At 44.9% G+C, this 22,686-nt stretch overlaps 1 protein-coding gene across 1 annotated transcript in view; it reads left to right on the top strand.

Moving 5' to 3' along the window:
- LOC137429376 (tudor domain-containing protein 7B-like) overlaps positions 1-22,686 on the top strand; it is a 69,963-nt gene that overhangs the window by 18,942 nt on the left and 28,335 nt on the right. Inside the window, exons 3-7 of the mRNA XM_078781021.1 lie at positions 5,937-6,168; positions 8,499-8,578; positions 15,819-16,027; positions 20,170-21,260; positions 22,161-22,344. Coding sequence (XP_078637147.1) covers positions 5,937-6,168; positions 8,499-8,578; positions 15,819-16,027; positions 20,170-21,260; positions 22,161-22,344 — 1,796 coding nt within the window. The remainder of the gene's footprint in view (positions 1-5,936; positions 6,169-8,498; positions 8,579-15,818; positions 16,028-20,169; positions 21,261-22,160; positions 22,345-22,686) is intronic.

The following is a 22,686-nucleotide window of genomic DNA, read 5'->3' on the forward strand; positions in this document are numbered from 1 at the left end:
TTGGCCAATATCTCAGGCACCTTTTGAGCTGGGAAGCTAATATTTGGACATGACAGTGACCAAGTGATGTGGCTATCAAGGATATTTTTGATTTATTGATAAATCATTTAATCGATTAATTATTTATTGATTAATCGATTAATTATTTATTGATTAATCAATTAATTATTTCATTTTTTATTAATGACTTATTTAATTAAATTTCTAAAAGATACATCTTCGGATGAAGCACTCGTGGTTTAGTTATGCTATTAGCCAATTGATTATGAAAATATTTTGTGATAATCTTTTATTGATTTTAATTATACAATTAATCAATCAATTAGTGTACACCTCTCCCTCCCAATGCAGCCTCTATGAGCTGCACTGCGGTATTGCCGGGCGCCAGAGGCGCCCCGGCAATGCCGCGCTGTAGGATATTTAATTATTTGGCATGGGGGCGGTGTACTTTGAATGTATCTGTACTTGTTTGTTTGTTTGTTTGTCCGGGCGATATCTCAGCCATCCTTTGAGCTAGGAAGCTGAAATTCCAGCACAATAGTGGGCAAGTACTTTGTCAAAAACGGTATTTTTTTTTTTGATTAATCAATTAATTGAGGAGTTATTTAATTATTACTGATTAATTAAGTACTTATTTAATTAATTAAATTTCCTTTCTCTTCTGATCATTAACTCAGGTACCTTTTGAGTTAGGAAGCTTATAATTGGACACGCCCATGACCACGTGATTTGGCTGCAAAGGCTATTTTTGATTTATTAATTAATCGATTAATTATTCGATTAATTACTTTAAAAAAACATTTTTCCCAGTTACAGATTCTGATGAAATGGTGGTGGTTTTTGTATTCTGTGACCGAATTGATTAATAATTAAATTTTTAATGATTATTATTTATTTATTTTCATTATTAATCATTTATTTATTTTCTTTCTCATTTGGCCAATATCTCCGGCACCTTTTGAGCTGGGAAGCTAATATTTGGACATGACGGTGACCAAGTGATGTGGCTATCAAGGATATTTTTCATTTATTGATTAATCATTTAATCGATTAATTATTTATTTATTGATTAATTAATTTTTGTTTTTTTATTAATGACTTATTTAATTACATTTTTAAAAGATACATCTTCGGATGAAGCACTAGTGGTTTAGTTATGCTTTTAGCCAATTGATTAAGAAAATATTTTGTGATAATCTTTTATTGATTTTAATTATACAATTAATCAAGCAATTATTGTACACCTCTCCTTCCCAATGCAGTCTCTGAGCTGCACTGTAGGATATTTAATTATTTGGCATGGGGAGGTAGAGGTACTTTGAATGTATCTTTACTTGTTTTTTGTTTTTTTTGGCTGTCTGTGAACAAGATATCTCAAAGCTGTGGATGAAATTTGGCAGAGAGGTAGTGTGTGTGACAAGGACGAAAAGATTAGATTTTGGTGAAGATCCGGATTTGGATCCGGTTTGTAGAATTTTTAAAAGTTATTCTACAGCATTGGGAGATGGGGCCAAAAATGATTTTTAGCAAGATATCACAAAAAGTTAGACAGATGTGGACGAAACTTGGTGGAGAGGTTGGGTGTCTGACCAGGATTCGATTTTGGAGAAGATCTGAATATGGATTTGGATACGAGAATTATTTATTTTTCAAGTGATTCTTCACCATTGAGAGATGGGGTGAAAAGCGATATATGAACATGATGTAAAAAAGTTATGGACGAGTTATGACTAAACTTGGCGGACGAATTGGTTTGGTGACGAGAACAAGCCGATTAGATTTTGATTCAGGTCCGAATCCAGATCCGGCCTATCAGTGGGATAGAAACCATAATCTGTTCAGCCTGGCGGAGATATGCGCTCTACCGAGTGCCGTTCTAGTTCATGTATTTAATTATGTGTCTTTGGCTGAAGTATTTGTGCCTGATTGAGGGGAATTGCCCTGGATTCGCACAAATGAATCGCGTCAATGTATTGTCTGTTTTACAAATTGTAAACATTGCAATTATCCCTCAATTTCCAAATGTTCCTGGATAGCGAAACGTGAATCCAAAACTTTTCCCATCATTTTAAAGGTTAAAAAACGGATTTGTTCCTGGTCCAACCATTTTGGATCTCCTTAACGTAATCTTTTTCACTCTACGTAAGGTAATAAAAGTACCGTTAGAAATGAGAACAAAAACCTGAAGTAAATGACATTTACATTAAAAAATCCAACTTTACGCTAAATGAATAGAAAATCCTTTTACCTTTTCGAGATGTATGTACTCACCACAAATGTGCAATGACTGTGAGTTTCTCGACCTTTACATTACCCAGTGCTTGCAAACCAAAGAGTGGGGTTAAGCGATCAGTTTGCGTGGGTACGTATGGCATTCATATGTCTGCATTTTTAAATGATCGTTTTCATGGAAACCGTTTTCTGATTGACACAAAATTTTCGCCATAGTATGCATCTACTCATGTGGAATTGTTTTAGTGATGATCATCATGTCATAGGTCACTGGTATGGGCACCATCTTGTTTAAATTATTTTGATAATTTTCTCGACAACCGTTAGTGTGTTTGACACAATTTTCACCATAGTGTGTGTCCACTCATGTGGAATTTATTAGTTGTAATTATGACATCATAGGCCACATGGTACGGGTTCATCTTGGAAAAAATCGAAAAACTTTGCACCTCTATATCTCCAAAACTGCTCCATGCAAAAATGGAAACGTGGCTCATTGTTAAGAACTCCGCATGGGGAATAAGGGTTGTTAACGCTGACGTCATTGGTGCCTTCATTATGATGTCATAATTCAAGTTCAACACTTAATCTGACCAGATTGAAATTTCTTGTGTGATCTACTCTTGATTCATGTAAATTATGTAGTAAAAAGACAATCTTGTTGTTGTGAAAAATGTAAATTGAGGGATACCTGTATGCAAACTGTGAAAAGATCTGATCTCCCATCACCACTACCTTACCACCTTTTATCTAACTAGGGCGTGCCCGTATGTGGGTGCAAAAAAACATGCGTGCAAACAACAACAACAAAAAAAAACTTTGAAACCACGTGGCAGTAACGACCACAGAACCCCCCCCCTCTATTTACATGAAATGGTTTGGTCCATTCGCAAAGCCAAAGCGAACGGCTTGCGAGTACGGTAGAACCCCCCCCCTCTATTTACATGAAATGGTTTGGTCCATTCGCAAAGCCAAAGCGAACGGCTTGCGAGTACGGTGACCATACCTTGGGAACCACTTGTCCGATTAATTTCAAAACTTGAAAAGGCACATCCTCGGGTCCCCAGCAATATACCTGGCAAGTTTCAAGTATATCGGACCCGTGGTTGTCGAGAAACAGCGGTCACAGACAAACACACAGACACACAGAGATTACTGGAATTATAGATAGACGAGGGCGTGCCCGTACGTGGGTGCAAAAAAACATGCGTGCAAACAACAACAACAAAAAAAAACTTTGAAACCACGTGGCAGTAACGACCACAGAACCCCCCCCTCTATTTACATGAAATGGTTTGGTCCATTCGCAAAGCCAAAGCGAACGGCTTGCGAGTACGGTAGAACCCCCCCCTCTATTTACATGAAATGGTTTGGTCCATTCGCAAAGCCAAAGCGAACGGCTTGCGAGTACGGTGACCATACCTTGGGAACCACTTGTCCGATTAATTTCAAACCTTGAAAAGGCACATCCTCAGGTCCCCAGCAATATATCTGGCAAGTTTCAATTAGATCGGACCCGTGGTTGTCGAGAAACAGCGGTCACAGACAAACACACACACACACAGACACACAGAGATTACTGGAATTATAGATAGACTAGGGCGTGCCCGTACGTGGGTGCAAAAAAACATGCGTGCAAACAACAACAACAAAAAAAAACTTTGAAACCACGTGGCAGTAACGACCACAGAACCCCCCCCCCCTCTATTTACATGAAATGGTTTGGTCCATTCGCAAAGCCAAAGCGAACGGCTTGCGAGTACGGTAGAACCACCCCCCCTCTATTTACATGAAATGGTTTGGTCCATTCGCAAAGCCAAAGCGAACGGCTTGCGAGTACGGTGACCATACCTTGGGAACCACTTGTCCGATTAATTTCAAACCTTGAAAAGGCACATCCTCGGGTCCCCAGCAATATACCTGGCAAGTTTCAAGTATATCGGACCCGTGGTTGTCGAGAAACAGCGGTCACAGACAAACACACAGACACACACACATACAGAGATTACTGGAATTATAGATAGACCAGGGCGTGCCCGCACGTACGGGCACGCCCGTACGTGCTTGCCCGTACGTGCGTGCAAAAAAACATGCGTGCAAACAACAACAAAAAAAAACTTTGAAACCACGTGGCAGTAACGACCACAGAACCCCCCCCCCCTCTATTTACATGAAATGGTTTGGTCCATTCGCAACGACCACAGAACCCCCCCCCCCTCTATTTACATGAAATGGTTTGGTCCATTCGCAAAGCCAAAGCGAACGGCTTGCGTTACTTTTACTAATAGCTTGGTAACTACTTCTCCGATTAATATGAAACCTTGAAAAGGCACATCCTCAGGTCCCCAGCAATATACCTGGCAAGTTTCAAGTATATCGGACCCGTGGTTGTCGAGAAACAGCGGTCACAGACAAACAAACACACAGACACACACACAGACACACACACAGAGATTACTGGAATTATAGATAGACTAGGGCGTGCCCGTACGTGGGTGCAAAAAAACATGTGTGCAAACAACAACAACAAAAAAAAACTTTGAAACCACGTGGCAGTAACGACCACAGAACCCCCCCTCTATTTACATGAAATGGTTTGGTCCATTCGCAAAGCCAAAGTGAACGGCTTGCGAGTACGGTAGAACCCCCCCCCCCTCTATTTACATGAAATGGTTTGGTCCATTCGCAAAGCCAAAGCGAACGGCGAACGGCTAAATCGCCATAGCTCGGTAACTACTTCTCCGATTAATATGAAACCTTGAAAAGGCACATCCTCAGGTCCCCAGCAATATACCTGGCAAGTTTCAAGTATATCGGACCCGTGGTTGTCGAGAAACAGCGGTCACAGACAAACAAACACACACACACACAGACACACAGAGATTACTGGAATTATAGATAGACTAGGGCATGCCCGTACGTGGGTGCCCGTTCCTTGCCAAAAAAAAAAAAAAACGCTACCCGTACGCTCTACCCCGCCCGTACGCCCGTAAACAAAAAAAACAACGCTCTTCGCTTCCGCCCTTCGCTCTGACTGAATTGGGAGAAATAATGCGCATAAGAAATCGAGAAATTATTATTTTCTCCGGAAGAAATCGAATTACGAACCGTAATGGCGCACGCGCTCGGCTCGGCTCGCTCTCACATCGGCCACGCCTACGCAACAACGCGTTCTGTGATTGGCTGCCGGAAGTGCAGTCTTCACTGTCCGGAAGGTCGCATATCGCAGTTACGATGAATCGCAAATTAGTTTTAATTAGTTTTAAAACATAGTTGAACGCCAACATAGTTTGCCGACGTGAAATAAATGAATACGCTCTCAAATGTGCCGTCCGAGGCAGAGTCTGTTCGCCACGTTCGGCACACGTGATAGCTCGCTGCTCTCTGATTGGTTGAATCGTTTTTTGGACATAGCTCGGTAACTACTTCTCCGATTAATTTAAAACCTTGAAAAGGCACATCCTCGGGTCCCCAGCAATATACCTGGCAAGTTTCAAGTATATCGGACCCGTGGTTGTCGAGAAACAGCGGTCACAGACAAACACACAGACATACACACATACACACACACACACACACACACACACACACACACACAGAGATTACTGGAATTATAGATAGATTAACCCAAACCCATCCAACCCCTTTAACCACCTGTATCACAATCGTTTTAATCCCCCACCCCCCCCCTTCCCCCCCTTTAGGAAATTTCTTCCCAGTACAAAGGAGTCCACTTAACCTGCCGATGAAGCAAAATGTGCCTGCTTTTACCATTAAAGAAACAAGCAAACCAGTACTGGCCATAGCGGTTTCATCTTCCAGCTCACAACCATGCTCCAGTCATTCTTTGAAGAAAAATGTTGTAAGAAGGAGTTCTTCTGATAATTGGCGCTCTAAAGTCGATGAGCTCCATGCACAATGGAGACAGAAACCAGAGTGAGTTTGTTTGTGGCATAATTATGAAATTACCATGTTTTCCATGGTCTCTTGTATTTTTGTCATTTAAACAAAGTCGATTCTTGTTCATGTATCTTTACATTTATGAAATACAGTAAACTCTTAAATGTCGTGGTTTCGACCATTTGTGGATTACTTCTCAGCACTTAGTTATAGTTATTGGAGGGCCTGATTTCAACCATTTTTTTTTTTTTTTAAAGCAGATGTGAGTCATCGTTTGCCTCCACATGGGTGTTTAAATTGCACCCAAAGCCAATCATATTTTATTGTGCACTCACAGCTAATAATAAACGAATGTACTGTGGCTCTCTCACTCTCTTGCGCTCTTGCTCACTCTTTCTCTTGCCCTCTCGCTCTCGCGCTCGCTGTTGCTCTCGCCCCCGCGCTCGCTATCTCTCTCTCTCGCTCTCGCTCTCTCTCTCGCTCTCGCTCTCTCTCTCGCTCTCTCGTCACCCCTTGCTCTCTCTCTCGTCACCCCTTGCTCTCTCTCTCGTCACCCCTTGCTCTCTCTCTCGTCACCCCTTGCTCTCTCTCTCGTCACCCCTTGCTCTCTCTCTCGTCACCCCTTGCTCTCTCTCTCGTCACCCCTTGCTCTCTCTCTCGTCACCCCTTGCTCTCTCTCTCGTCACCCCTTGCTCTCTCTCTCGTCACCCCTTGCTCTCTCTCTCGTCACCCCTTGCTCTCTCTCTCGTCACCCCTTGCTCTCTCTCTCTCGTCACCCCTTGCTCTCTCTCTCGTCACCCCTTGCTCTCTCTCTCGTCACCCCTTGCTCTCTCTCTCGTCACCCCTTGCTCTCTCTCTCGTCACCCCTTGCTCTCTCTCTCGTCACCCCTTGCTCTCTCTCTCGTCACCCCTTGCTCTCGCTCTCGTCACCCCTTGCTCTCGCTCTCGTCACCCCTTGCTCTCGCTCTCGTCACCCCTTGCTCTCGCTCTCGTCACCCCTTGCTCTCGCTCTCGTCACCCCTTGCTCTCGCTCTCGTCACCCCTTGCTCTCGCTCTCGTCACCCCTTGCTCTCGCTCTCGTCACCCCTTGCTCTCGCTCTCGTCACCCCTTGCTCTCGCTCTCGTCACCCCTTGCTCTCGCTCTCGTCACCCCTTGCTCTCGCTCTCGTCACCCCTTGCTCTCGCTCTCGTCACCCCTTGCTCTCGCTCTCGTCACCCCTTGCTCTCGCTCTCGTCACCCCTTGCTCTCGCTCTCGTCACCCCTTGCTCTCGCTCTCGTCACCCCTTGCTCTCGCTCTCGTCACCCCTTGCTCTCGCTCTCGTCACCCCTTGCTCTCGCTCTCGTCACCCCTTGCTCTCGCTCTCGTCACCCCTTGCTCTCGCTCTCGTCACCCCTTGCTCTCGCTCTCGTCACCCCTTGCTCTCGCTCTCGTCACCCCTTGCTCTCGCTCTCGTCACCCCTTGCTCTCGCTCTCGTCACCCCTTGCTCTCGCTCTCGTCACCCCTTGCTCTCGCTCTCGTCACCCCTTGCTCTCGCTCTCGTCACCCCTTGCTCTCGCTCTCGTCACCCCTTGCTCTCGCTCTCGTCACCCCTTGCTCTCGCTCTCGTCACCCCTTGCTCTCGCTCTCGTCACCCCTTGCTCTCGCTCTCGTCACCCCTTGCTCTCGCTCTCGTCACCCCCTTGCTCTCGCTCTCGTCACCCCTTGCTCTCGCTCTCGTCACCCCTTGCTCTCGCTCTCGTCACCCCTTGCTCTCGCTCTCGTCACCCCTTGCTCTCGCTCTCGTCACCCCTTGCTCTCGCTCTCGTCACCCCTTGCTCTCGCTCTCGTCACCCCTTGCTCTCGCTCTCGTCACCCCTTGCTCTCGCTCTCGTCACCGCTTGCTCTCGCTCTCGTCACCCCTTGCTCTCGCTCTCGTCACCCCTTGCTCTCGCTCTCGTCACCCCTTGCTCTCGCTCTCGCCACCCCTTGCTCTCGCTCTCGTCACCCCTTGCTCTCGCTCTCGTCACCCCTTGCTCTCGCTCTCGTCACCCCTTGCTCTCGCTCTCGTCACCCCTTGCTCTCGCTCTCGTCACCCCTTGCTCTCGCTCTCGTCACCCCTTGCTCTCTCTCTCGTCACCCCTTGCTCTCTCTCTGGCTCTGGCTCTCTCTCTGGCTCTCTTTTGCTCTCTCTCTGGCTCTCTCTTGCTCTCTCTCTGGCTCTTTGGCTCTCTCTTGCTCTCTCTCTGGCTCTCTGGCTCTCTCTTGCTCTCTCTCTGGCTCTCTCTTGCTCTCTCTCTGGCTCTCTCTTGCTCTCTCTCTCTCTCTTTCTCACCCACACCCCCCACCCCACATTTGACATTGTCTATCTTTTCATTTTATTCAAGACTTAAAATGCCTCAAAGCATGGTGAAAGAGGATATTCCACCTGAAGGAAGACCATTGCCAGAAAAGACAAGGGATTTGGGTATGTTGATCTTTTTGCAGGGTTACCTTTGATATATGAAAATTTATTCGTGTTCATTTAGTCACCTCAGCCATCGAAGGTGGATGGAGGTTGTTTTTGTCTGTGAGAGGGATATCAAAGTTGTGGACTGGTTTGGACGAAATTTGGTGGACAGGTTGGGTGTGTGACAAGGATGGATTGATTCGATTTTCGTGAAGATCTGGATACAAGATTTTTTTTCGTGATTCTTCTGATGGCTGATGTGATGGCTGATGGAGGTTTCCGGTTTCTGGTTCCTCGGGCGAGTGAAGCGTACTTCGAGCTCTCCACGGCATCGAAGTTTAAGTGTTTTCCCATTCTTGTCTTTGTCAAATTTCCACTGGTTGTTTTGCTGTGCACGTGTTATTGTGTGTTTCTGGTTGGTATTGGTTTGTAATTCGTACAAACTTGTGTGTAGTTAATCGTTTTCTGAGTCGTACCTCGTGCGCAGCCTGGTAACTTGGGGCTTCCCTCCCCCCGTCGGTGTTTTGTCGGTTTGGGTTATTTCCTTCGCTGTATTGCTTGTTTCTTTTATTTTATTTTCTCCCCCTCACCTCACTTCCCTAGACAAAGAATTCTATATTGATTCTTTCTCTCCTCCCGGACACGTGCTTGTTCGCTCTCCTCCTCGTCTCGGCTTGTGCCCCGCCCCCTGTATCTCGTTTCTCTTCTGCCTCTGCTCCTTCCTTCTCAAATCCACGTTCTCGCTAGGGGACTTTTCCCAGATTGTTTTTCATGGTTTTCATGGTTCTGTTTGGATATTGTTGGAATATGTTTAAACCGCAGCCGTGATGCTGACGCCGCAACCCCCCCCCCCCCACCCCCGCCCCAGACTTTCCATGTTTTAAACGTTTCCCAGTGTGTACCCTGGTTAGAATAGGTACACCGTATCCCTGCGTGTCGTAAGAGACGACTAAGAGGGTTGGCGTCAGGAAGGGCATCCGGCCATAAAAACATTGCCTCAAAAAGAGAACCATGACAATTACAACTACATATTGGCAGGGTGCAGCCCGAAGTGGAGATCGGTTTCTGAGGTTTGGGACATGGAATGTAGGGACAATGACAGGGAAATCAGGAGAAGTGGTGGAAGTATTGGTCAGAAGAAGAGTGGACATATGTTGTGTGCAAGAGATGAGATGGAAGGGAAGTGGTGTGAGAATGGGGAAGGGTAGGCAGGGACAGAAATACAAGTTTGTGTGGCAAGGGTGCCCGGAGGGCGTGAATGGTGTTGGTGTCCTGTTTTCTGAGGAGTTTGTAGACAGTGTGGTAAGTGTGACTAGAGTGAGTGATAGGTTTATGATGGTGAAAATGATGATTGGAAAGCTCTTGGTGAACGTCATCTCGGGATATGCTCCGCAGGTTGGTCGAAGCAATGAAGAGAAGGACAAGTTCTGGTGTGCGATAGAGAAGCTGATGGAAAAGGTGAAAGATGAGGAAGTTGTTGTGGTGGGAGGAGACCTGAATGGACATGTGGGAAGGAGTATGGATGGTTTTGAGGGAGTTCATGGGGGTTACGGATATGGTGTGAGAAATGGAGAAGGTGAAAGGATTTTGGAGTTTGCTGATGGAGCTGATTTGCTGATTTGTAATACTCAGTTCCAGAAAGAGGATAATAAGCTTGTTACATACACGTCAGGTGGGTCGACGACAACCGTTGACTACCTGATGGTGCGTAGGCGAGATAGGGGGCACCTCCGGGACACAAAGGTGATCCCGGGGGAGGAGGCTGTTTCACAGCACCACTTGGTTGTGTGCGACATAAGGGTGAAAGGTGCGAGGAGAGCTCGGCGGGTGAAGTACCAACCAAGAATGAAGGTGTGGAGGTTGAAAGAGGTGACAGTAAGGGAGGCATTAAAAGAGAGGCTGAGTAGGGTAGAGGATGATGTGGTTGAGCTTGAAAGTGGTTGGATGTCAATGAAAGCTAGTCTGTTGGGAGCCGTTGGTGAGGTATGTAGATGGACAAAAAGACCACCGAGGCACTCGGAAACATGGTGGTGGGGTGATGAAGTTGGAAAGAGGATTGACGAGAAGAGGAAGAAGTTCAAGGAGTGGCAGAAGGCGAAGGGTACGGGAGCAGAAACAGCAGAGCATGAAAGTTATAAGGCAGCCAGGGAGGCTGTAAAGAAAGAGGTAGCAAAGGCGCAGGAGGCATGTAGGAAAATGTTCGGAGAACGCTTGGATTCGGAAGAGGGTCAGAAAGCAGTATTCAGGATTGCAAAGCACATAGCGAAAGAGAGGTGTGATGTGATGGGGGTGAGTTGCTTGAAGGATTAAGTGGGACAAATCGTTGTGGACCCAGATGGAATTAAAGGAAGATGGAAAAGATATATGGAAATGCTGTTGAATACAGAGAATGAATGGGATGGCAACATAGAGAGTAACCCAGTTTTAGGACCGGCAGAGAAGATAACTGAGAAGGAAGTTGAGGAAGCGATAAAAGCAATGAAGAGTGGAAAAGCGGGAGGGCCGACGGGAGTTGTGGGAGATATGTTGAAGGCAGCAGGAAGTTGGGGTGTGAAGAGAATGACAGAGATCTGTAATCTGGTGGTGAAAGAAGGCCGCATTCCAGTGGATTGGGAAATGAGTACCCTGGTCCCTCTATACAAGGGGAAAGGTGACCCTCTGGAGTGTGGCTCGTACCGAGCGATAAAGTTATTGGAGCATGGAATGAAGGTATTGGAAAGGGTGTTGGAGAGGAGGATAAGGAAGAAAGTGAAGATCGACGAAATGCAGTTTGGATTTATGCCAGGAAGAGGAACGACAGATGCGCTTTTCATTGTGAGGCAGTTGCAGGAGAAGTACATGGAGAAGAGGAAGAAGTTGTTTTTTGGGTTTGTTGATCTGGAGAAAGCATTCGATAGGGTTGCACGCAAAGTATTGACATGGGCATTGAGGAAGTTAGGAGTGGAGGAATGGTTGATCAGAGTAGTGATGGCAATGTACAAAAGAGCGCGCACAGCTGTAAGGACGAAGGACGGGAACAGTGGTGAGTTTGAGGTGAAGGTGGGAGTGCATCAGGGGTCGGTACTAAGTCCACTACTATTTGTAGCTGTGATGGAGGCGCTGGCTCAGAACGTAAAGGAGGGTTTACCGTAGGAGTTGTTGAATGCAGATGATCTGGTGTTGATTGCAGAAAGTATGAGTATGTATGAACTGAGTGGCAGAAAGTATGAACTGAGTGGCGTGCTGATGAGGAGGAGAGTGTCGCTGAAGCTGAAGGGAAAGGTGTATGCTGCATGTGTGAGAAGTGTTATGATTTATGGGAGCGAGACATGGGTAATGAACGTAGAGCAGCAATGAAGGCTGGAAAGGGTGGAAATGCGAATGGTTCGATGGATGTGCGGAGTATCGTTGAGAGAGGGGAAGACAAATGATGAATTGCGAAAGATGATGGGATATTGCCTGTGATTGATGCTGTGAAGAGGAACAGGCTGAGATGGTTTGGTCATGTGTTGAGGAAGGATGAAAGTGACTGGTTGAGAAGAGTGATGGAAATTGATGTAGAAGGAAGTAGAGGACGGGGAAGACCGAGAAAGACTTGGCTAAAGATGGTGGAAGAAGAAATGCGGGCAAGGGGGTTAACAAGGAGAGATGCAGAAAATAGGGCAAAATGGAGAAGATTGTCATGGGGACCGCAAGGCTAACCCCCGCTCTTGCAGGGAAAATGGCCTTTAAAATGCATGTTGTATTCTTCTCCATTGAGAGATAGGACCAAAAACGATATACAGTCGTTGCCAAAAATATTGGCACCCTTGCACTTTTTTCAAATAACTCACAATTTTCTCTAAAAATAAGTTGAAATTGACGAAAGTATTTGGTCTCCACAATTCTTTATTTCACTGTTAATATTACTTAACCTTTATTTTTGATTCAGAACTTGATATATCCTTTTAAATCAGTAAATAAAAGAAATGGCATTGACAAAATTATTCAAACCTGAGACTTAATATTTGATAGCACAGCCTTTGTACAATATAACTGCAGTCAAGTGCTTCCTATAGCCATGAATGAGTTTCCTACACCTCTATACTGGCAGTTTGGCCCACTCTTCTTGTGCGAACTGCTCCAGTTCTCCCAGATTTGAAACTGCTGTTTTCAGATCTCCCCACAGGTGTTCACTGGGGTTTAGATCTGGACTCATTGCTGGCCACTTCAGAACAGTCCAGCATTTTGTCTTGAACCATTCCTGGGATACTTTTTGAAGTGTTTGGGGTCATTGTCTTGTTGCAAGACCCATGACCTTTGACAGAGACCCAGCTTTCTGACAGGTTGAACATTGTGCTCCAAAATGCCTTAATAATCTCCTGATTTAATGATGTCATGCACACATACAAGGCATGCAGTGCCAGAGGCAGCACAGCAACCCCAAAACATCACTGAACCTCCTCCATGTTTGACTGTAGGGAAGGTGTTCTTTTCTTTGAAGGCTTCATTTTGTTTTCTGTAAACATAGAGATGATGTACTTTACCAAAAAGCTCTAATTTGGTCTCATCTCCACAAGACATTCTCCCAGAAGGGTTTTGGCTTTTTCAGGTGTGTTTTTGCAAACTCCAGTCAGGCTTTATTATGTCTCTCTCTCAGCAGTGGAGTCCTCATGGGTCTCCTACCATAGAACCCCCTTTCATTGAGTTGGTGACGGATGGTGCAAGTTGAAACTGTCGTACCTTGTGTCTGAAGGTCAACTTTAATCTGGCAGTTGATTGAGATGCTTTCTTTCTGGAGTGCCATGTCCAGCGAGCTCAAGGTTGAGGCCTTCTTTAAGTGGAGGATTATTGTTAGCCTTGGACATTCACTTTTTTTTTTTTTCTTTTTTTTTTTTGTATACAAGATCGAGGCTCGTGAAAGAGCGAACATTAATCACACAGAAAGACAAACCGACACATGAAACATATAACATCGGGAGCGGTAGACAAGATGGGGAGAGAGGAGGAAGGACACAAACACAACATTTGAGAGCAGGGACCGAGAGACATGGAGACATCGAGAGATCTGAGAGAGGGCAAGGGCTTTGGGGGGGGGGGGGGGGGCATGGGAAGGGGGCGGTGGGAGAGGTATAAAACATATGGACACTGCCAGGACTTCCAGGAAAGAAGTTGGAATTTCAAACAAGGTGGATCTGGGGTGAATTAGCGGGGGTAGAAAAGATCAAGGTTTTGGATGGGGGAAGATAAGAGATGGTGGTGAACAGCTGTTTTAAAGACCTGGAGGGAGGAGTGGGATTGAAGGGAGTGAGGGAGTTTGTTCCGGAGGCGGGAGAAAAGAGGAATGAAAGAGTGAAGGTGAGCAGAGAGCCGAGATTTCGGCAGTTTAACCATCAGAGGGTTGCTGGCAGATCTTGTGCGACCTGTAGGAATATTTGGGGGACAGAGCACAGAGAGAGCTGGGGGTGCAAGGCCGGAGAGGAGTCGGTAGAAGACGGAAAGACCACCTACCTGCCTGCGGTGAGTGAGTGAAAGGCCCTCAGAGATAGCTTCATCGCGGGAGATTCCAATAATTCTGAAAGCTTTGGTTTCAACAGCGTGAAGCCGAGCTAGGTGTGAGGCAGGAGCACCGGCCCATAGGGGAGAACAGTATTCCATTGAGCTGCGGATGAAAGCCTTGTATGTGGTGAGGAGCTCAGGTGTGCCGAGGAAGGACTTCGCACGACGGAGGATGCCCAGTCGGCGACTGGCTTTGGAGGCCAGCTTGGAAATGTGGTTTTCCCAAGAAAGATCATGGCAGATAGTGAGACCCAAAATCTTGAGCGACAGAACTTCTTGGAGAGGATTGTTGAGAAAGTAGATGGGAGGGTTGTCCAGTCGATCTTTTCGGAGAGACATAGTAAGAGTGTGAGATTTGTCAGGATTGAAAGACATGTTCCACTTGTTTGACCAGTCTGTGATTTTGGCCAGGTCTTCAGAGAGTGAGGAGGCAGCAGACTGCCGATCTGAGGGAAGAGGAATGGAGCGGCAGAGAGTGGAGTCATCAGCAAAGAGATAGAGAAGATTTTCGAGAGAGTCAGAGAGATCATTGATGAAGACCAGAAAAAGCACGGGGCCCAGAACACTACCTTGGGGAACTCCAGCCTGAACAGGAAGAGGAGATGAGAGAAACCCATTCAGGGCCACACGTTGACGTAACCCACTTGCTCAAAACCCACTTGCTCAAATAGAGGTGCGAGTTATCGTTTAATCGACTTTATTTCATTTTTGTCTTTACACGTCTGAGCAGATATCAAGCTGTTTTTGTTGAGTCCTTGTCTTTTGTAATACTAGCAACGGTACCCGCCCTATGGGCAGGGCTTCAATTGGGAGGCCCAAATGAAAAGGAAAAATATCAGAAATTGAAGGCTTTTTTATTTTTAACGATTCATATAAACATCTGTTGAATCATGTCACACACAAATCATCAAAATCTAAACAGTACATGGCACCCATTTTGAAAAAAGATTGAATTCTGCAAAATGGAAGCGGCCGCTACACGTCTTTCTCAGTCGCACGTTCATGTGTGAAGAGTGCGTGCCGAATCTAACACGGAAGCGGCCGCTACACCTGTTTCTCAGTCGCTTTGCACACGCTGCCGTTTAACTTCGGAGCTGCTGTTTAACTTTGGAGCCGCACATTTATATAGGAAGAGTTCGTCAGGAGTCGATCTACTCTCTCCTGGTACGTAGAATTTCAATAAAAGCCACATCACTGTTCATATTGGGAAATATTATTCCATAGTGTTTGGAAAAACTTGAAAATTGGAAAACTTGGAAAAATTGGAAAAACTATAAGGCCTATTTTGCTCGTGGGGGTCCTAGGATTACCCACCCAAAATATCCTTGCGATCAGTTCAGCCGTTTTTGCGGTACCTTCGAACGAACGAACGAACGGACAGACAGACAGACAGACAGACAGACGGACGGACATTTGGTGAATTATAGTGAGATTACCAGTTGGTTCAAGGAAGACAGGATTATTACAGCCAAACAACCTTTTTTATACCATGATTATGCAAGAATATTTTCTTTTTGGCGCAGATGGTAAAAAATGGAAGAACTTGACCGAAGAGGCACACAATATTTTGCTCCCTTTGTATATACAAAGGCAGTCGTTTTTTAAATAATGGCAGAAAAAGGTTATGCTTCATTTCTTTCATTGATCCCAAAATTGAAAAGTGAAAGTATTGCAAACTAAACTTATTTAATGAACTGAAAATTCTCGTAACTTTTTCACCCTCTTTTGTTGATTTGCACAGGCTCATCAAAGAACTGGAGGAGCACAATGAGAAAAAACGGCCCAGAGGTTCCCATGGAGGTTTTGCAGAAACGTTTGAGGGACATTGTGCAACACTATAATTCGGGCATTTGGAACACAGGTCTTCAGAAGATATACCACCAGATGTTTCAGGAGGATATGCCATCGGCCGTACTGCAGCACCTGCGCGACTGGTCGCACATTTGCTCGGTGTGACTCGTGACCAAACCGGAAATGCTAATATTGCTTGTTGAGCATTGTGATTATGGTTGTGATTTTGGGTTTTATGCTCGGAAATATTGCCTTTAATTTACGCTAAAACCAAAAGTGCCCGGGGGGGGGGGGGGGGGGGGGTTGGGGGGTGGGAATGGAGGAGCACTTGCTTTGGGTCACAGGAATGAAAACAACATTTGTTTTTTGTTTTTTAACTCTAAATTTTATATTGGGTTATTCCCAGTGGAATCCTTTGCCATCTTTCAACTTTGCTTTCGGTGGGAAGTGTGGGGATTTTAGATGTTGTCCATAAATGTTATTCCCTATAAACGTTTTTGGACAAACGTGTGATGGTTAGCCCAGTGTTGCTTTCACTTCATCATTTGGAAGGGGGAGGGGGAAAAAAAAAATCTCTCCCTCTCCCCCTCCGCCTTTTTATGCTTATCCCCTTGACTCCACACACCCCCGTTATAGGATAGGGGGAGGCTTGTAGCTGCTGTAGGGGTTGTTTCTATACAATTAGTGCCCCCAATTTTTAATAGTACCCCAGAGTTTGACCCCTAGAGTACGAAACCACCATTTAGGGTTATGCATTTTTTCCTGGCATTCCAAATTTCTGAAATTACCGAGCTGTATTTGAGCCGGATTAGACTTTCATTATGAAATTTTGCATCAATAATAGGAATACAATGTATGTGGTGTTGACGTTTTTGACCTTGCCCTAATTTTTAGCTCACCTGGAACGTAGTTCCGGGGAGCATATGAGTTGGCACGTTGTCGGTCCGTAAACACTTGCAACTTCTCCGAAACCGCTGATGGGATTGTGACCAAATTTGGCACAAATGATATTTGGTATGTTATGACTAAAGTTTGTTCACGGCATTAAAAAAGTCGGTGTTTAAGCTGGTCTGCCGGGGGTTGAAGTGGGTCCAGGTTTGACCCCTCCAAAATAGGTATTTGCTTTCTTCTCTGAAACTGCATATACAATTCCGATGTAACTTAACCTCAATCTTCATCACCTGTGAGGTACCAATGTTTGTTTCAAGGCATTCGAAAAATTGGGGTCTGAGGAGGGATACGGGAGTGGGTGGGGGAGGAGAGGTTGCCACCATAAATAGTTTTTTTTTGTTTGTTTAAAGTCTTATGATTACATTAGTATGATTGTACATGCTGCCCTGTCTTCTAGCAACCATTGAATTCGGTTCAAAATACCATAATACTGTTCAAAATATGTTTTAGTCAGTGTAGTATACTGCTTTATTCTACCAGGTGAGTGCCATGGGGTATTGCCCCTATTTTTTAAGTCATGACCTAATTGTACACATTTTAACATTTTTACCATAATTTGACTAGGATTTGGCTGATCAAATGAGATTGCTCTGAGTAAGGCAAATTTAGCATAATTTGCATCATTCCCCTTTGGGTTAAAGGTCAGGTCTTACACCCCTCAGGGTACATGATCACCATTTGGGTTTTTCTCCCTTTTTTTTTGCTGCCAAATGTCTGAGGACTTTTGGAATTTAATTTTACTTCAATAATGGGGATAAAAAGTCTGCCATATTGACTTTTTTTTTTAAACTTTGACCTTATTTTGGCCTTCCAAGATATTCTTGCATCATCATAGTGTATCCTCATCAAATCATTGACGAGAAGAGGAAGAAGTTCAAGGAGTGGCAGAAGGCGAAGGGTATGGGGGCAGAAAAGGCAGAGCATGAACGTTATAACGCAGCCAAGAAGGCTGCAAAGAAAGAGGTCGCAAAGGCGCAGGAGGCATGTAGGAAAATGTTCGGAGAACGCTTGGATTTGGAAGAGGGTCAGAGAGCGGTATTCAGGATTGCAAAGCAGATAGCGAAAGGTGTGATGTGATGTGGGTGAGTTGCTTGAAGGATGAAGTGGGACAAATCGTTGTGGACCCAGATGGAATTAAAGGAAGATGGAAGAGATATATGGAAATACTGTTGAATGCAGAGAATGAATGGGATGGCAACACAGAGAGTAACCCAGTTTTAGGACCGGCAGAGAAGATAACCGAGAAGGAAGTTGAAGAAGCGGTAAAAGCAATGAAGAGTAGAAAAGTGGGAGGGCCGACGGGAGTTGTGGGAGATATGTTGAAGGCAGCGGGAAATTGGGGTGTGAAGAGAATGACAGAGATCTGCAATCTGGTGGTGAAAGAAGGCCGCATTCCAGTGGATTGGGAACTGAGTACCCTCGTCCCTCTATACAAGGGGAAAGGTGACCCTCTGGACTGTGGCTCGTATCGAGCGATAAAGTTATTGGAGCATGGAATGAAGGTATTGGAAAGAGTGTTGGAGAGGAGGATAAGGAAGAAAGTGAAGATTGACAAAATGCAGTTTGGATTTATGCCAGGAAGCGGAACGACAGACGTGCTTTTAATTGTGAGGCAGTTGCAGGAGAAGTACATGGAGAAGAGGAAGAAGTTGTTTCTTGGGTTTGTTGATCTGGAGAAAGCATTCGATAGGGTTCCACGTGAAGTAGTGACATGGGCATTGAGGAAGTTAGGAGTGGAGGAATGGTTGATCAGAGTAGTGATGGCAATGTACAAAAGAGCGCGCACAGCTGTAAGGACGAAGGACGGGAACAGTGGTGAGTTTGAGGTGAAGGTGGGAGTGCATCAGGGGTCGGTACTAAGTCCACGACTATTTGTGGCTGTGATGGTGCTGGCTCGGAATGCAAAGGAGGGTTTACCATGGGAGTTGTTGTATGCAGATGATCTGGTGTTGATTTCAGAAAGTATGGATGGACTGAAGGAGAAGATGAACAAGTGGAAGGAATGTATGGAGACGAAAGGTCTGAAGGTGAATATCGGAAAAACGAAGGTGATGGCAAGTGGTAAAGCATGTGGTGAGGTGGAAAGAACTGGGAAGTGGCCGTGTGCTGTGTGCAGGAAGGGTGTCGGAGTGAATTCCATTCAATGTACAATGTGCGCTGAGTGCGTTCATCAAAAATGTAGTGGTTTTGAGAGTGTCATTAACCAGTGTGGCAGCGACATTCAAGTGTAAGGTGTGCACAGAGGGAGCTGCAGATGGAGGAAATGTTGAGTTGGATCTTGGAGATGGCGTGAAGCTGGAAGGTGTGAAAACATTTTGTTACCTAGGAGACATGCTGAATGGAGAAGGTGGACCAGACTCTGCAACGGTTGCTGGAGTGAGATGTGCATGGAAGAAGCTTCAGGAATTGAGTGGCATGCTGACGAGGAGGGGAGTGTCGTTGAAGCTGAAGGGAAAGGTGTATGCTGCATGTGTGAGAATTGTTATGATTTATGGGAGCGAGACATAGGGAATGAACGTAGAGCAGCAACGAAGGCTGGAAAGGGTGGAAATGTGAATGGTTCGGTGGATGTGTGGAGTATCGTTGAGAGAAGAGGAAGACAAATGATGAAATGCGAAGGATGATGGGAATAGAGCCTGTGATGGATGCTGTGAAGCGAAACAGTTTGAGACGGTTTGGTCATGTGTTGAGGAAGGATGAAAGTGACTGGTTGAGAAGAGTGATGGAAATGAATGTAGAAGGAAGTAGAGGACGGGGAAGACCGAGAAAGACTTGGCTGAAGGTGGTGGAAGAAGAAATGCGGGCAAGGCGGTTAACAAGGGGAGATGCAGAAAATAGGGGAAAATGGAGAAGATTTGTCATGTTGACCGCAAGGCTAACCCCCGCTCTTGAAGGGAAAATGGCCTTAAAATGCCTGTCATTGTATCATAGTGTACCTCCACTGAAGTGCACATTTTTTTGATCATAACCTGAATAATTTTCATCCAATTTTCATGATGAGTTTTATAGATAGATTGTAAATGGGGGCACTCTCTCAATATACACTTTATCCCGAAATGTTGAAGGTCAAGGTGACATGGCGGTGCAAAAAAAAAATGGCCACCATTCACTAGTGGGCCAATGTATGTCACGGGCGATCACCAAGGGTAAGCTGCAGGAGGCTTGCCTTGGCGATCGCAGATATGTAGGTAATTTATTATTACCGTGATGTCTGTCATTGCACAACTCTTAACCTCTCCATCTTTGAGTTTTAATGACCCTGAATTGATGTACATGTTTAGTTTACATACATTGCATGTTAAGTTCAAAATGATGTTTTGTCATCTTCATTTTATTTGTTTGCTTTTCAGGTGAAAATTTGTTCAGAAAGTCCTTTAAAGATGATTATTTATCCTCCAATCCCCAAATCAAGTCACTCGAAGCCACAAACAGCAGATCACAACACCATACTTCTGGACAAAGAAGCAAAGCCTGATTGCCCTATTGTCCAGGATTCAAATTCCATGGATTCGCTTAAGCAACATAAATGTCGCATTTCTCGACTGCTGGCGTCTTTCCCTCATGGTATCTGGGTTCACAGCCTGCCTGACATTTATAAAACCAGGTTCAACATGGACTTACCAGTATTAATTCTGAACAATGTGGATCTTGTTTCAGATGTTTGCTCAATTCTACATCCACTTCCTGAGAATCTCGAGACTGTAATTATTTACCCAAAGGAGTCGAGTAGTCATGAAGTTGTAACACCCACCATTGGTTTTGGTCAAACATCCCAAGCTGCCCCTATTGAACGCATCACAGTTCCTTCTCCAAAACTTCCAGATCCCGGATGGGTCTCTGCGAAGGTTTGCTCAGTGGATGCACGTGGCAATCTTTGTGTGCACTTTGAACAGGGAAGTGCCTTTGATAACCTTACGACTCAGCTGAAATCAGAAATTGCTCGGATAGGAGAGCGGTCGCTGCCAGAATGTAAAGTAGGTATGGCATGTGCATTGCTTCACAATGGCGTATGGACAAGGGGCTACATCAAAGATGTTGATAGCAGACGCCAGATCTCTTTTGTGTTTCTGGTTGACCATGGCATGCATTTATTGTTGCATTCTGAAGATCTCAAGATCTTGCCACCAAAATGTGCTCGGCTTCCTGCCCTCGCTGTGCCTTGCCAGCTGAGCACTGCGGATATGCCAAATGACTGGCCCTCTGAGAAGAATCTGGAAAAGCTTGTTGGCCAGGTTGTGCGTATGCGTGTTGAAAATGTCAAAGATGGCCGTTGCACAGTTTTCCTCAATTCTCTTCACGGGACCTCTTTAAACCAGAGACTGTTCAAATCTAGTCGTGATTCTATTCCTCAAAAAGAGCCACCAGTCCTTATTGGCCCAAAGGAAAAGTTCGAATTTGTTTCGGTGCTACAGGCCAGCAGCACACGCAGGGTTGCTTTCAGGTCAGTAAACTCTTTTCTTTTCTGGTTGAAAACGGATTTCCTTGCAAGTGGAGAAATGCATTTCAATATTTGTGCTATTGCAAAGGGAGCTGTGATTTAATTTCTTTAAAGGGACATAATCATGAGGTTTTTGAAAAGATGTTTTAGAGGATGATATCCCTGACCCATTAGCACAAAAAAATATATTAGGGAGACTAATAAGCCGGATAGTAGTGTTTTAAAATCGGACTATTTTCACTTCCGTTATGCAAATGAGCTACTTCAATCGATTTGTGTGATGTCATGGGCGCACAGCTCATTGACTGACTTGTACGTCTGTGTTTCATCACAAGTTATTCTAATGTTCATGATGCCCATGTGCCAAGCTTTTAACTGTTCCAATCGTCGAGAAATTTGCTCACAGAACCTGGAAGTTATTTTTTTTGCATCCTTGACCCCAAAAAAACTTCGTGAATGATCGTGTGATTTGTGGTTTAAAAAAAACCTAGGTACAACCAAATTCAACGTACCACTCTCACCTGCTCAAAGTTTTGATCCCTGGTTTTGAAAACCTTTAAGTTGGTTTTTCTTTTTCTCGGTTGAAAAAAAAAATCGATCTCAAAACACGGGAAATTGAGAGATCTCGCAGAGCTGCTCATTTTAACCTATATACGTATATTATAACCCACTTAATGCAAATCCAGTCAATGAAATGGTGCCCTCGGGGGCCTCGGTGCACTAAGTGGTTGATTGTCTTGAGACATTTAAATCAGACATTGATGCTAACAGTCATAACATAGACCATGTGAGTGTCGTTCATTATTGTCAGCTCATTTTATATTTACCTGTCTTCAAAGATTTTTAAGGGAGAATGAGAGAGTTTGATACTATCTTTTGCCTTCTGCTTTTTTTTTCTTGCAGATATTGTGGGAGTAACTACTCTGAGATGCTTCAAGAACTCGAAGAAGCCATGTTGAGGGAATACAACTGCCATGACCTTGAGCCATATTTCAGCACTTTTGAAGGGCAACTAGTTGCAGCTTTCGTTGACGGTTACTGGTATCGTGCACGGGTGATAAGCACCGATGATACTGCTCAGATCAATGTGAGTTTATTTTTTATTTGTCCTACCAACGAATCGACATTCAAAATCCATGGAGGCGTTGAAGGGTTTGCTGTCATCCTGGGTGTAACTGGTCTCAAGTGTGTTTCAGGAGTGTAAAAAGGAAACGTCTAACTTAATGGGTTACAAGGCAGGCCATCTATATATTATGTGTACATGGGCAAAAGTCTGACCATTTGTGTATTTAAGTGGGGTGCAGAAGTTCCTGGTTGGGTAGCGTGTGATAACTAATTATCCCTGTGGTTTTTGGGGAAAAAACGGGTGGAAATTGTAACCACCTCTGTCTGTCTACCCATCACACTATCTCATTCCAAATGGTTGTGC

Source organism: Myxine glutinosa, chromosome 6 (assembly GCF_964187855.1).
Source record: "Myxine glutinosa chromosome 6, kmMyxGlut1.1, whole genome shotgun sequence".
NCBI lineage: Eukaryota > Metazoa > Chordata > Myxini > Myxiniformes > Myxinidae > Myxine > Myxine glutinosa.